Genomic DNA, 16,288 nt, shown 5'->3' with positions numbered 1-16,288 from the left:
GCCTATCTCACTGCCTACGGCATAACTGATACAGTGCGCCTAGGCCTACTGTTAAACACCTGAAAAATATTAAGCTGCTGTTTTCTTTTCATGACGAGCACTAGGCCTACGTTTGAATGATTTATGACTGAATGGAACGTTGCGTTTTTAAGCGCCGAACTGCTCATCACGTCTTATTATACGGCTCTTCACAATGCAAGTAGAATGCTCCATTGACTTGAATGGGATTTCCGAAAGTTCTAGCGGTCATTATTTCTTGGGAAAGGACCTCTGAAAACAAGAATGACCGCTGTCAATGGCAACGGAGTTTGCGCTTGGAACTTCATTCAAAAGTGAAAGCAGACGGTTGATCAGCTGTGTTCTAAAGAATGTTTGATTCAAGTTCAGCGTGTGTTGTGAACTATTTGTTTCTCAGCAAAAGCCACGACGAAACGGTAACAAATAAGTGTAAAGAGACATATCGTGGAGTTTATTTTTTCATTTTGGCAAGTAGCCGTATAATAAGTGGGATAATGTATAGAACGCCGGTCGTTATGGGAAAATAAGTCCCTTCAGGACGAAACAAGATCCCTCCGCTGGCGCGTCGGGGTCCAGTTCGCCCTGTCGGGACTTATTTTCCCAATAATGACCGGCGTTCTATACATTATCCCTTACGTGTGACAAAGTTTACACCAATCATCATCTTCTAATGTATCCTTATGTTGAGATGTCCATTCTCTTTGCCCTAGGTTATCATTTGTGCGTGAAACATGTTTCAATTAAGACAGTACACAAACCATTTTTATTGTTGTATTGAATGATTTCATGAATGAATTGTAGCCTACACAAACTGACCAAGGCCACAGTAGCCTGTGAACCTCTGATTTTCAAAGGGGAATCACGGCCAACGCAGGGGGCAACTCTTCTCTTCAATTTCCCTTCCAAATTACTTTTTATTGTCTGAAGACATCTATCGCAAGAATCTAACATTCTAAGCAACAGCAAAGCAAATGCAAGCTAACCAAAGTGCAGTCAGTTTCACCTCGTTTTCATACACACGTTGCGGCAAAAAGACGTCTCATTGTTTTTTTGTCGGGTCGGGTCAGGTTCGGGTAGTTAATCAGTGTAACGCAAGTATTGAGGGTCGAGTGGGTGAAGATTGACTCTCCTGACGGGTCGGGTGGGTGCGGATGTTAAAAAACCTTAACCGGCGCAACACTACTGTTGAGCATATTGTAATGCAGCGTTGAATGGATGAATAGCTTACACAAGGGTACCCCGCACTTTTCAAACCACACTCAAGCTTATGGTTATTGTCCCCACCACTATTAAAAACAAACTGACGCCCTTGGCCACAGTGCTTACATTTATGTACATAAATGTCCTACATGGAGTTATGAAAAATGTTAATGTTAATACCTTGGAGAATGTAAAAGGAATTGAAAGTAAAATCAAGTCATTTTCATCTTTTTACCATGTTGCCAGGGATGGGCAGTATTTCTAATACATGTGTTTAAAATACGTATTTCAAATACAAAATACTATTTTGTATTTGAAACACTTGAAGCGAAAACTATCATTAACTTGAAAATTAACTAGAAAATTTAAATAGTCTGGCGAGGTGGGGCCACAGGTTGGCACATTCCCGGGATGGACTTGCTGCGTCTTCATCCATTGTTTCGTCCATGGTTTCGTCTCTTATCTAAATCTGACCATGGAGTTGACTTTGGCGGAAAGCTGAAGGTGATTACTGATGGGCTGTCCCAATCAGTGGCGCCTGCAACGGGTAACGGGTACTCACGGTTATGGATAGAAATGTAGTGGAGTAAAGAGTACAATAGTTGCCTCTCAAATGTACTTGAGTAAAGTCATGAGTACTCCCCAAAAATGATACTCAAGTAAAGTGCAGATCCCTCAAAATTGTACTCAAGTAAATGTACTCCGTTACTGTCCGGCTCTGCTATTATATATTAGCTCGCTCGCAACAACAGCAAAAATGAAACATGGAGAGTGGATGTCTCCGCGAAGACACCGCTGTTACATTAGATGTGCACTCAGTCACGATTTGACACTGTCCCTCTCAAGTCACGTTAAATAGTGTGATTAGCAACTAGAATTTTTTTTACAAATCCCGGGAGTAGGGGTGCAACAGATCAAAAAACTTACGGTTCGGATTGTTCCTCGGATCAGAGTCACGGATCGGATAATTTTTCGGATCAGCAAAAAAAAAATAAATAAATTGACAAACCCTCGTTTTGCACAACTGAATATGGCCTCATGTCTGCACCGATAGCGTTTGTGATAGCTTTAGCTCGGTCAGATTGTGCAGGAAGGGACTGTTTAAATGCCGCGGTGATAAGCGGTTGTTGAGCCGCTTTCGGTTTCACTCCTGTCAGTGAAACACCGGGGTGATGTCGCTGCAAATGCGTGGCCATGGCAGATGTGTTTCCACTGTTGTATGGCTTTCTTGTGCCACAGTACACACAGTCACGGTTTTATCTACTAACCTCTTTCCTTCATCATTAACTTTGACAGGGAAACCAAACAGGGGATTTAAATGACGCGGGGCGTTCAAGCTCCTCCGTTCCTCCGCTCGCCATGACCACGCTGTGTGTGGACTGAACATGCGCACAATTGTTTTTTCATAAATCAATCTGCGGATCATGTGTGTGCCGAACCGAAATAATTGATCAATGATGATCCGTTGCACCACTACCTGGGAGTGACCCCCGACTCCCAGTTTTTTCATACTGTAGCCTTATAACCTTTTTTGGTTCTGCCGCCACTGTTAAGAAAAAAATCTAGGGGAAACACTCAGTGTGACATTCAGTGTGTTTGAAATAATTAATTCGGTAATATTTTCCATCTTTTCAGAGGAAAAGTTTTGTGTAAAGGGAATTAAAGGACTGTCTCATATAGACGCCTGTCTCTAATACTAGCCGGTGCAGTTTGGCAATTTGGGAAAATAAAAGCCTGGGCTATTATTTGGAGTTTTAGATAGATAGATAGATGCTTAATTGATCCCCAAGGGGAAATTCAAGGGTCTCCGTAGCATACAGACATCACACACAACATGCACTTACAGCAGAAATGGTAAACATAAGTATAAGTGTAAACATATAACTAAACTCCACTGTACAATAAAGACAGTAAAAGATAAGAAAGATAAGAAAACTAACAAAACTAAATACTAAATATACTATATAAATTAAATTAAGAAAGTCCAATGTGCTTGAGGGTGATCAAGCATAAGACGCTTGTAGTGACAGGGCCGGGACTGGTAAGGTGCTCAAGGGAGTGAGTGTCATGGTGAAGGTGCAAAAAATAGTCCAACATTAGTCCAACAGTGCAAGAATAAGGTCTAGAGACCAGCATAAATAATATGGACAAATAGGAGAGTAAAGTATAATGTAGACAAGGTAATATAAAAAAAAAACTATGTCAGTGCAAGAACAGGTTGAGGTAATAGGGTTATAGCCATTCATTCATTCAGTATTGTAGCAGAAGCCTGACCGCAGCCATTGATCATGTGTGCTAAAATAGCATGAAAAACAGTGTAGCAGTAAAACAGTAGTGAAAACATTAGGCTGTGGACATTAGTAAAACAGTAGTAAAGCAGTAGTGGGCAGTCAGTACTTAAACATGGAGAGGGTGGAGAGGCAGACAGACTAAGCAGAGAAGTATATCTCTACTCTTCCCTTTAGTGAGGCATTGAACAGTTCAATGGCCCTGGGGACAAATGACTTCCTCAGCCTTTCAGTTGTGCATGGCAGTGAGCGAGGTCTCCAGCTGATCAAGCTCTTTTACTTTTTAATAGTGCTGTAGAGTGGATGACATTCATTGTCCAAGATGTTGATCAGTTTGTTCAGGGTCCTTTTGTCAGATATTGAAGTGATTCACTCCAGTTCAGCTCCCACTACAGAGCCAGCCTTCCTTACCAGCCTGTCAAGTCGCCCAGCATCCTTCTTTTTTGTGCTTCCTCCCCAGCATACCACTGCATAGAAGAGGGCGCTGGCCACAACAGACTGGTAGAACATCCTGAGGAGCTTGCTGCACACATTGAAGGACCGCAGCCTCCTCAGGAAGTACAGCCTGCTCTGTCCTTTCTTGTAGGACATCAGTGTTGGCTGACCAGTCCAGTTTATTGTCCAGGTGGAGACCCAGATACTTGTAGGTGCTTACCACCTCCACATTGACCCCATCAATGGAGACTGGTAGCAGAGCGGGCTTAGACCTGCGGAAATCCACCACCATCTCCTTGGTCTTTGAAGTGTTGAGTTGAAGGTGATTTTGCACCAATGCACCAATGCACAAAGTCCTCCAGGCTCCTGTACTCCTCCTCTTGCTCGTCCCTGATACACCCCACAATTGCAGTATCATCAGAAAACTTCTGCATGTGGCATGACTCGGTGTACACAGGGTGAACAGGACTGGAGAGAGCACAGTTGCCTGTGGCGCTCCGGTGTTTACGGGTAGTTACAAACTGGTATTGCTATATCTGGTAACAATTGCTAACAACAGACAATTTCTAACAAATGGTAGCATTTTGTTCTTACCACTTGTTAGCAACTGGAACACATCATACTTGGTTTTTACTAGGGCTGTAACGATACACCAACCTCAGGATTCGGTTTGTATCACGATTTTTGACCCAAGGTTCGATACAAACCTCGATTCTTTTTTTTTTTTTTTTTTTTGGAGGGGGGGGGGGGTAGTTGGGTGGGGGGGCTAGACATTTTGGTAGCACTTTACTTGACGGGTGAGTTCTTAACACATTCATAGCAGCTGTCATAAACTGCACATAAAGCATTCATGGCTGTTTCATGAAACATGATCCAACATTCATACCAAACCTTTCATGAATGTGGAAGATAGAACAAGGACAAATTGTCAAAACTTGGTAAAATAAATGATATCCTGATATCCGACCAGCAAGAAAAAAGTCCTAGTGGCAATGCTAGTCCATGTCATTTCCAACAACAGGCAACAGAATTGTCCACAGTTTATTTTCAGCCAGGTAGTAACTAATTGGATGAAGTGTGTGGATTACTGTTGTTAGACTACTGTCTAGTTTTCTCGACCTGCAGTAGCTGAAATTGTTTCATGCTGCTCTCCTACGTTCTTGTATGCTTCAATTTCATGTCATTTGATACAATTATTTGACTTTGAGGATATTCAAATATCTTCGAAGATATTCTTCCAGATGTACATTTTTATTTGAGAACTTGTAGAGTGTGAGATTGTGTACTCTACTGCCACCTCTGATCACCAAGGAGTCAGCCAAGAGCAAGTCAGCGAAATTTGATTGCATGAACATTTCTCTAAAAACTGTCTGTGACTACGTTTTTGTTGTCTAGATGAAGAGGGCGTGACCCTTACTTTGGATCGCTTGGACCCTGGCAGGGAGAAGCCAGACTCAGGAAGAAAGGTGCCCAATTCCTTTCTGCCAGGGGATGTGGTGGTGCCCTGTTTATTTGAAGTTCAGCAGGTCGGCCTTCTCACCAACAATGTTCCTGCACACTATGCAGATGACCTCAGTGCATCTCTTAAGGTATAATGCAAGTAGTAATTGACTTTAGTAGCACATTTGGGTTTGGTGATATAATGTTCAATATGAATCAATGAATATGAATTATTAAATATTTTATACTGGTTAAAAGTTGAGTAATATGTGTATTCACCCAAATCAGTGGCAGTGATTGAATTTATACAGGGGTCTGTTGAAATGATATTCAATTTCACACAATCTGGTTCATTCCCACACATATACACAGTTACAGTAAGAACAAAATGATTTATACCCCTGGCAAATATTGATTTAATGTTGATTTTCTCTTGACCAACATGTTTGTTATGACTGAAAATGACACTGCCACATGCCAAAATGTTGCAAGACAATGTGGTAGAAACATGGAATCAGAAGGAGAAGTGTTTTCATCGTTTTAAACATTTTTATGAAAAATGGCGCATCCATAGTTATTCATATCCTTTTTAAATAATCAATGGAATCATCTTTATTTGCCATCACAGCTCTCAAAATGGTTCTTATGATACCTACCAAGCCTCTCCATGTCTCCACAATGATTCTAGACTGCACTTCCAGGTTTTGAGGCAGGAACGATTCTTTGCCATCACTATAGCCTTGTGCTCACCTTTTTTTATGAGGTCTGGATTGAGGTCTGGAATCTGGCTGGGCCACTCGAAAATATTCAAGGTCTTCCCTGAAAAAGACATTGTCTGGATTGCAGTATATGTTGCTCAAAACCTGTGTACATCATTCAGAATTGATGGTGCCTTGCTAGATGTGCAAGATGCCCATGCCATAGGCACTAATGCACCTCCACACAGTCATAGATGCTGGGTTTTGAACTGAGCACTATAACAAGTTGGATACGCTGAATTGTTGAATAGTCCCTGTCCCCTTTAGCCCAGAGGAGTCCATTATTATATAGGTTTAGTCAGATTTATTTATTTATTTATTTATTTATTTTTCGCATGCCCAAATTTCCGTCAAGGATTCCCGGGACCCTCGTTCATGGGGGGCCTTACAATAAAATAATTTATGTGTACATTTAGTGACGTACACTAACAAGGATTCCCGGGACACTGAAAGACCAGGGTACACAAAACTTGGTGGGCATGTACCCCCACATGGATAGCATGGAACCGTCATTTTTCATTTTGATCTGTAGCCCCCCCGCTGGACTGGACCCCCCAAAAGGAGGGTAGGGCAGACACAGTTCTCTGTGAATATCTTGAGAACTGTAGGGCCTAGGATGACCATTTTTTCCCTTATGTTTGCCTCCAGGGGTCATGTTAACCCATTTCATGTGCACACATGTGCACAAACAGACACACACACATACATTCACAGTAATCATACGTATGACACATACTCACACAGTAGACATATGTACGCTTGCATGCACAGGCACATACGCAGGCACTCACACAAGCACGCACACACACACACACAAGCACGCACACACACACACACACACACACACACACACACACACACACACACACACACACACACACACACACACACATAACATAAACATAACACAAACAATCAAGAATTTCTCAGAATTATGAACAGGCAAGATGGAGGTGGGGTTGTATAAAATGAATTTTACATGTGAAATCTATGAACTAATCATGTTTTGGTACTTGTTGTCTAGCAGATACCAGTGAGAATTGAGTGTGGATAATGCAATTTCGTGAGACAGTTAGAATCATATAGGCCTTTCAGCGTGATTTATTTTTGTGGAAAAAATGTGCTGGACTGGGCGGCAGTCATATTTTGTACCGCTCTGCGGTATCTCTAGTTTCCAAAAAGAATTGCAAATGTTGATTGGTCTAACCACATTACCTTTTTCTACTTTACATCAGTCCATTTTGAATGAGTTCAGGCTCAGATAAGATGGTAACATTTCTCTATTATGTCTAAATAAAATGTATTATTTGCATGGTAGAGTAAACACTTGCATTTGTGAATAGAGCATTAAACTGTGCTCATAGAGAATGGTATGGTTTCCTGAGCCATACAATGATTTTCTTTACAAAAAGGTTTCTTTACTTCTTTACAGCTTTACTTCCAAGAGACTCAGTCTCTTTGGGATGCTCTTTTTTTGATCCCCAATCATGGTTCCAGTTTACCTAATTAGTTGTGAAACTTTTCCAGCCTTTTGTTGCCCCCGTCCCAACTCTTTTTGAGACGTGTTGCTGGCATCAAATTCAGCATGTGCATATTTTCCATGAAATAGTCAAATTTGTCATTTTGACCATTTGACATGTCCTTTTTGCAGCTAAATATGGGTTTACGAGACGTGTTAATGAAAACAGAATGTGATCATCTGCATTTTACACAACATCCCAACCCTTTTAGAATTGGGGTTATACTCTGTACCTCTGTATATCACCACAATGCATCTGTAATGAATCAATTTAGATGTCCTTGAAGTGTAGACTTTCATCTTTAATTCAATGGGTTGAACAAAATTATCAAATTATATTTTTTGTTTGTATGTTTTTGCTGTATACTTCGATAAAGAGGAGATTAACACAAAATTATTCATTTTAGGCTGTAAATACATTCTCTTCACAATATTGTAGATATTAATAATACTAATACTTCATGAACAATGATCAGCAAAATGGTGCAAATTAAATTACTAAAAATATATTTTATGTAACACCAAATCTAAATGGTCACAGCCAAACAAAAACAAGTTAGAAAATCATTCACTAATTTGTGAAGCAATTTTTGACATCTCCAGCAGCATATATAAAAATGAGAAAAGAGAGAACATAATTTTAGGTTTGCTTCCTTCATTTTCATGATATAAGTTTTGATTCCTTTAAAATGTTCATAATAAATAGCAAACTAGCAATTACCTAACCCTTTGTTAATATTTGTTAATTGTTACTAACATATCTATTTGGCAAACGTTAATAGTTTTTTCATCATTAATTAAATATTAGTTGTTTGCATAACATCTGTACAGTATGTTAATGTTTTAGCAAATCTATTATCTAATATTGTATTAATATGTGTTAGTAGTTAACTAAATGTCTTTTTGGCACTAATTGACAGTTATTTCTTACATCATTTAAATGTTAAATGTTTATTTACAAACTATATGTTAATAGAAAAGTTAATGACTTATTATTATTTAACTAATTGTTATTAAACTGTGCTTCTGCCTATACCAATATGAACCACTCTCCATAGGACCCTTACAATAGATAGATAGATACATACTTTATTGATCCCCAAGAGGAAATTCAAGAAAAAAACACGGAGCTACCTTGACATGCTGCCACTCTTGTCGGCGCCGGAACCGCTTGCAATAAAGTTGGTTAAGCTTAATTAATATATTAGTAGTATATAGCTATAAGCGTGGGGCCCCTTATAATAAAGTTGGTTAAGCTTAATTAATATATTAGTAATATATAACTATCAGTATGGGGGACCCTTATAATAAAGTTGGTTAAGCTTAATTAATATATTAGTAGTAATTAATATATTAGTAGTATATAGCTATCAGTGTGGGGCCCCTTATAATAAAGTTGGTTAAGCTTAATTAATATATTAGTAATATACAACTATCAGTATGGAGGACCCTTATAATAAAGTTGGTTAAGCTTTATTAATATATTAGTAATATATAACTATTAGTCAGACGGTGAAGGGACTGAGACCAAAACTGGCGTATCACATTTATTCCTTTAGGAAAAGTTAAAACAAAACATGCCTTCAGGCACTGGCATACATAAAACCGCATCTGCACAAGCAAAATAATAAGAAGTAGTTGAATATTACATGCATCATTATACTGTACCATCAATGTCAGCCCTACTAGCAAGGGAGACATATGACATGGAATGTTCAGGTGCACAGAACGAGTTTATTAATATTCTGAGACTCACTAAACACTCACAGACGTAGACCATACGGAGGTAATGCATAAACATAATGCTAAACTAAATGTACATTCATTTCCTGCTAGACTGAACTGCACTTTCCATGCACACTAAGCTAAACTACACTGAATGCATGGAAAGTTGCTAGCGGAGTTTACAGCTAGTCACGTTAGACTCCGTGTGTATGAACTCTTGGTCATAATGAAAACATTAATAAACGTTCTCTAAGTTGCTAGAATTGCACCCAAAGCCTAACAATACATGTAAAGTAAGATAATACAGGTGGTATATCGAAGTTTTCAACTTAAACAACATTTTACAGTTACAAAATTAAAACATAGTGGGGAGTGCTTTATACAGTCAACCTACCCAATGGAAAGCATACCGCTTCTGATCGGCTATGGCAACAATACAAGGACAAAACGCAGCAGAGCTGCAGTATACCGTTTCTCCAAAGGGGGCTCCAAAACACCAATCTCAATAAAGCTGCTTAATTCCGGCGAAAATCACATACAAACACTAAACTACATTTCTAACTCTGTTACACCCCCCTCCCCTGAATTTTACCAAATTCAAGCAGCAACCAACTAGTACTTCCAAAGGCAAAGAGTACACTACTTTCAAACACTAGACAGAGGGTCACCAACTACAGGACAGCCAACCACAAAGGTATCCAATGAGGAGGAAGTGGAATAAGAGGTGCGCAAACTCTCACACAACCAACCACTGGCACCCCACAAGACCATAAAGCCATAAACCATAAATTCTCCACAAAGCTAATCAGAAAAGCAAGATAAATAATAATATATCATTAACTTTTATATTAGCATATAGTTATAAATAAACATTTAACATTCAAATGATGTAAGAAATAACTGTTAATTAGTGCCAAAAAGACATTTAGTTAACTATTAACAAATATGAATACAATATTAGTTCATAGATTTGTTAAAACATTAACATACAGATTTTATGCAAACAACTAATATTTAATTAATGATGAAAAAAAACTATTAACTTGTACCAAATAGATATTTTAGTAACAATTAACAAATATTAACAAAGGGTTAGGTAATTACTAGTTTGCTATTATGGCATCTTATTATGGAGTGTTACCAACTTTTTTTATCAGCAATAAAAACTAGAATGAAAAAAAAGTTGAATGAAAGAATGGCACCATGCAGGTTAGAAAGCAACCAACAAAACAAAACTGCAGAAATCAATGTGGAATTTTCTATTATTTTGACTGTAACTTATGTACTATTACATATGTCAAAATTTCCCTACTCCCCCCTTGTATAGATACTTCAGCAAAGCTGCACCAGCAAAAAGGCTATGGAGCTTTCTCAGCTACTCATGCTGCGAGGCTGGCTTAGCTGCATAGAGAACACCGACAGCCTTAACTTCAATCTGTACTGGGCAGGCTTCACCCTTGCAACCATGCTAAAGGCCACTCCTATCAAAGGCATACCAATCATTCCGACTGCTCTGGCCCGGAACCTCAGCTCCCCGATCAACCTGGCACAGCCCCTCAATACAGTTAGCCAGAAGCGAGGGTAAGGGAGGCGCACAAGCCAACCAATGTCTATGATTTATTCTTTGGATTTCGGTGTATTGTTTATGGCTGTGTTAGTGAGTGGATGGTATAGTTCGTCAAAATGTCCATATACCATACTGCCACCATACTATACCACCATACTAATGTCATACCATCTTTTCTATTGTGGCCTGTGTGTGTGTGTGTGTGATATATCCCTATACACTCTCACTCTCCACTCTGTCATGCCTGTTTAGATTTTTAAGCATGGACCAGACCTGCAAGCTACTGTTAGTGCTAGAATCCGATCCCAAGGTCTACACCCTCCCACTAGTTGGAGTGTAAGTTGTTCCACACATCTTTCCATTTTGTCAATATTGTGTTGACTTCGTAAAATCTCTTAACATTTGTATTGTTGTTATTATTGTTTTATTGTTGTTTATTGTGGCAGATGGTTGTGTGGAGTTACACACATCCATAGTCCTCAGGTGTGGGCATGGTGCCTTAGGTACCTCTACAGCGCCTCTATTCAGGAAAGGTGGGTCCTTTGTGAATATGACTTAACTCTTTTGAATGTCACTCAGCAACCATAGGATGACATTAGAAAAATGTGCAGTGGTCTTTTAATTTTTTCCAGAGCTGTGTATGTGTGTGTGTGTGTACTGTATATAATTACAAAATAAAAACTCATTAATGAAGGCTTCTTAGCAGTAGGAAAGTCCTTTTCATCAGGAGTCTGCACTACTACACTGCTGTTTTTCTTATTGATTGTTTATCTCCGCAGGGTTTTATCTGAAGGAAGAGCCTTTCTGGTGGTGCTGTATTCCTTAACCCACAGAGAGCCAGAATTCTACCAATGCCAACCAACCAGCAGAGAGAACCACAATATGGACTTGCTTCTGCTAACAAGTACAGAGTCCCTCACACTCTACAAGGTCAGTTCCAGTGCAAGGGCACATGTATGTATCCATAAAATATGTATTTTACCACAGCTGGAAAAGCTTGAAAATTTACCTTTGAAAGTGCTTGAATAGGCTTGAGAGGCTAGCAAAGTCATGGAATATCAGGGAATTTTATTGTAGCAGTTTAAAATTGACTTGCCAAAATACATTAATGTTAATATAGTTTCACACAGAATCGGTGTATGTCTGGTTATTAGCTTTACTGCTTGCTTGAGTAGTTGTGGTTAATCCAATGTTTATTCAATGCCCATTTCATCTCCCGCTCTGAAAAAGTAAAAGATTCTTGAAAATTATGTGGCTGCTCTGAAATATTTGGTTGGTGTATTGTACCATTCATTATATAGTAAGTCATGTAAATTCTTTTTTTTTTTAGAGTGGGAACCCTGTGTATGAACTTTTAGCACTTACAGAGTTGTTAACACAGAGATGTTAAGAACAATATGAATAACAGTAGATTATATTAAAGATTATCATCACAATCATGATTATTATAACAATGTGTGGGTGAGTGTGACCTCCTAACCCTTTACAAGCTATTGATATGCTGATTTTTCTCAAAATATTTGAAATTATAGTTTAGTATTCGTTCAGATTATTCTGAAACTGAGTCACTTTATATGGTGCCTTGTCGTGTTGCTGCATCAAATATGGCATCTCCACAGCACTTACTCCCAATACCATAAACTGAGTGTCACAGAAAAAGGCTTAGATTTAAAATGTCTCAGATGTGGATTTGATGTCTTCCTGCTGAGTAGAATTTGGAGCCCAAAGAGAGAAAACCCTTGTCATTTGAACTCAGCTCTGGGAGTGAAAACCAGGACACTGAGTTCTATAAGGAAGTGATGTCTCGCACTGCGTCTAGCAGGTACAACATTTTTGATGATTCTGGAAAAAATAATGTGGTGTTGGTTTTTTGTGTTTTATTTTTCTGTGTCCTTATCTCTTCAGGCATGTCACTGGAGATAAAGTAGCAACCTCTCCTCAACATAGGATATCCATCAATGACCATGACTCAGGAGTGGAGGATGAGGATCTTTCGCCCAGACCATCCCCAAACCCCCACCCAGCTGGAGACCAGGTCTGTATGTCTCTTAACAGGGTTCAACATTAATACTTATTTAATTGTCTGGGTAGAAGAAGATACAACTACATCCTAGAAGCTGACAGTCCATTCTGATGACCTTAGGCATCTGTATTTCACTAGTGAATCCAAAGTTAAAAAGATGTATATCTCCATCCCACACGGTAAACTGGACCAATCATTTAATAAACTTTTATTCCTTTTAGATGAGACAGGTGCAGCCCACAGTACCAGAGCTGTCTTTGGTAATGGATGTCAGCTTTGTGGCTGGGATAACAAAGTCTCCCGATGCAACTCCACAACACCTTCCCCTTCCCACCCTACAGCAAAGGGAGATTTGTGCATTCCCCAAAACCCATAAAGAACTTTATGTCAGTGGACAGAACAAGCTCAATGCCTGCCCCCCAATGAACAGAACTGTTACTCAAACCATGTCTAAAGAGGGTTGTGAAGGGTCAACTGGATTTTCACATCGTTCATCGTTGCCTTTGTTGTCCTCCCCACCTAAGATGGCTACTTTACCTGATGGGTCTTCTGAGCTTGGCTATGCCCAGGAATCCAAACCTTACACCCCAGATCAGTCTATACACTCACAATCACCCCATTGTAGATTCTCTGTTACCACCCCAGCTCTGCCTCTGCCACAATTGTGCATGTTTCCCAGCACCTCCTTAAAGTGTGTCAATAAGCCATGTAGCTGCTGCCACCACCACTACACTGCTCTGTCTTATCAGTCTCAACATTGGCCAGAGACACCCCTACCCTCAGATCTATTGAATCAGATGACTCCCACTAACCCTGCCACAGTTTCTTGTATTCCCAAATCAACTCCTCCCAGAGGTTGTTGCCTGTCACCACCTCACCGGACTTCCTATCAGGGCCCAGTGTATGTCTCAAAGACTCCACCACATTTGGATTGTTTGCAGCATAGTTCCCACAGCAAACGCCGCCAGAGCCATCCAGTGCCATCTGTGAGCCAGGGTTGCCAGAGCCAGGATGCCTGCATGGATGTGTCTGATGCTTGTTTTAACATGGTATCAGTAGATGCTTATAGAATTCTTATGGACCAGGACCGGCAGCTGAAACTTCTGCAGTCACAGGTGACTAATATTTAAGTACCCTCACCTTGAAACCTTGATTGTTTAACATAACACACCCCTATCAATACGTTGCCATATGTAGGCTTTTTTTTTTTTTTTTTACTTAACTACCTTCTTATTCTTACTTGGCCTTATGTGCCATTGTGGTGTATGCTGCTAGTGATAATCTGAACCTGTGTGATTTCTCAGATTCACAAGCTTCTGGAGGCCCAAAGCCAGGGAACGTCATCTCACCATTCTGACTCCTCGCATCAGTCAGGGGAGAAGCCTGCTGGACTAACCCTTGGTCAAAAACCGATGACCCCCGATCCCAAGAAGAGGAACAGTGTCAGCATTGCCATAGGAACAGGTACACTTTGTCACTGACTCCCCCAGATCATTCACGAGAGGATTTTGTGATGCACAGATTCAACGCAGATTCACAGATCTTGTTAGAGTGGTGAAATACATTCACACCACTGACATTATATTGAGGAAGAAGTATAGCCAACCAAGCTCAAGTAGCTCAGTGTAGCCAGACAGACCTACGCCTAGTCGGGAAATTAGGGATTAACGGTGTCATGTCACTCTTATATCGATACTGTCATGTAAAGTCAGTGTTTCCTCTAGGATTTTTTTAAGCAGTGGGGGCAGGCCCGTCCGAACACTCCCCCCCCCCCCCCCCCCCCATCCCAGCACCACGGAACTGACAACTGACACTTCGCTGCAACACAAACAATTATATTTATTAACCTCTATTCACACACTCTATTCAATGAGGCATTATTTTCAGTTGTGATTGAACTGTATTTTTGGAGAATCTACAACAGGTCTGCAAAATGAATTTTACAAGAAATTCTTCGTGGGGAAACCAAAATTCAAAGAAGCCTTGCTGTGCACATTTAATTTTTCTTTTGGAAAAATAACTCCAAGGCTCGGTTATAGGGAATTTCAGAAAGAGGTGGTCCATTGATGCTGAGTAGCATACATGCTGTTAGATCAGGGGTGGGCAAACTTTTTGGCTCAAGGGCCACATTGGGTTTTGAAAATTGCGGCACAACAAACAACATATACATAAAAAACTATTGTTTTTATAGCCTATAATTTAGTATGAAAAGTATTTCTTTTAAAATATTAATTGCTTAAAAATACTGCTAATTTTATGCAGTTTAACAAATGTATAAATTGTGCACTGTCGCTTTAAGACAGTCGCTTTAATTCACGTTTATTGGGGGCCAAGCAGCGAAGCTGCGAGGCAACCCTTAGTGATTCTATGATTTCTTATTATTGGGGGCCAAGCAGCGAAGCTGCAGGGCAACCCTTAGTGATTCTATGTTTTCTTCCCTATTATTATTACGCTTCCGCCATTGAAGTCTATGGCAGCCTATAGAACCGACTGGTGAAAAGTTGTGAAATTTGGCACACTGATTGGGGATATGCCAATAATTAATTGCACCAAGTTTCATGCCGGCACCACCAGCGCTCTAGCGCCACCAACAGGCCAAAGTTGGACGTGCGTTCACGCACGTAACATTTGACTCGTATGCCCAATTGCCATTAATGAGGTATCTTTGGAATCCTTGGACCAAGCCGAGTTCAACGCACCCTATGACGTCATTTTCCGCCATGATGGATTTTCCGCCATTTTGGATTTTGTAAAAAACCTTTAAAAAGTTTCACGCCTCACATAGTTTGTCCGATTTTAACGAAACTTAGTACATATGATCTTCAGACCAATCCGCACAAAAGTTATCGATTTTTGTCTTCGGAACTAAAACCGTTCGCCCGTAACAGCCAATCGAAATTTGCGGCGAAGCCGCCAAACAGGAAGTGAGCTCATATCTCAGCAACCCATTCATCTATCATAACCAAACTTAGTACATGGACTTATAACCCCATCAGTAGGGCACAAAAAATCTGGTGACCTTTGACCTCTAGGGGGCGCTGTAATTAAGAAATATGCCTATTGGCCTGTAGCTGCAGTTGTGCTTAGAATTAAAACGCACTAGTGGTGTCTGACAATACTGTGGAAGGTCCTTAGGCCGACCCAAGCCAACTTGTGATGTCATCGTAATTGATTTGGTCGCCATATTGGATTTAATCAAAAACATGAATAAGTATTCGCAAGTCACAAATTTCAGCTGATTCTCACCAAAATTGGCAGAGACCATCCTCAGACCATGCCTTATCAGTGTATTTTTTTCTGGAACAATTGACCGAA

General features: G+C 40.0%; 1 protein-coding gene across 2 annotated transcripts in view; it reads left to right on the top strand.

The window, feature by feature from the left end:
- stil (STIL centriolar assembly protein) overlaps positions 1-16,288 on the top strand; it is a 56,410-nt gene that overhangs the window by 26,936 nt on the left and 13,186 nt on the right. For both annotated transcript variants that reach the window (XM_076277794.1, XM_076277793.1), the window contains exons 5-13: positions 5,337-5,530; positions 10,711-10,964; positions 11,203-11,286; positions 11,397-11,483; positions 11,730-11,880; positions 12,663-12,772; positions 12,856-12,985; positions 13,195-14,088; positions 14,278-14,437. In XM_076277794.1, coding sequence (XP_076133909.1) covers positions 5,337-5,530; positions 10,711-10,964; positions 11,203-11,286; positions 11,397-11,483; positions 11,730-11,880; positions 12,663-12,772; positions 12,856-12,985; positions 13,195-14,088; positions 14,278-14,437 — 2,064 coding nt within the window. The remainder of the gene's footprint in view (positions 1-5,336; positions 5,531-10,710; positions 10,965-11,202; positions 11,287-11,396; positions 11,484-11,729; positions 11,881-12,662; positions 12,773-12,855; positions 12,986-13,194; positions 14,089-14,277; positions 14,438-16,288) is intronic.

The sequence above is a fragment of the Alosa pseudoharengus genome, unplaced genomic scaffold (assembly GCF_046254945.1).
Source record: "Alosa pseudoharengus isolate Yale_2024_CS ecotype anadromous, Long Island Sound unplaced genomic scaffold, YU_APseudo_1.1 YU_APseudo_1.1_scf_11, whole genome shotgun sequence".
Lineage (NCBI taxonomy): Eukaryota > Metazoa > Chordata > Actinopteri > Clupeiformes > Clupeidae > Alosa > Alosa pseudoharengus.
This window is presented reverse-complemented; position numbering and strand designations above follow the sequence as displayed.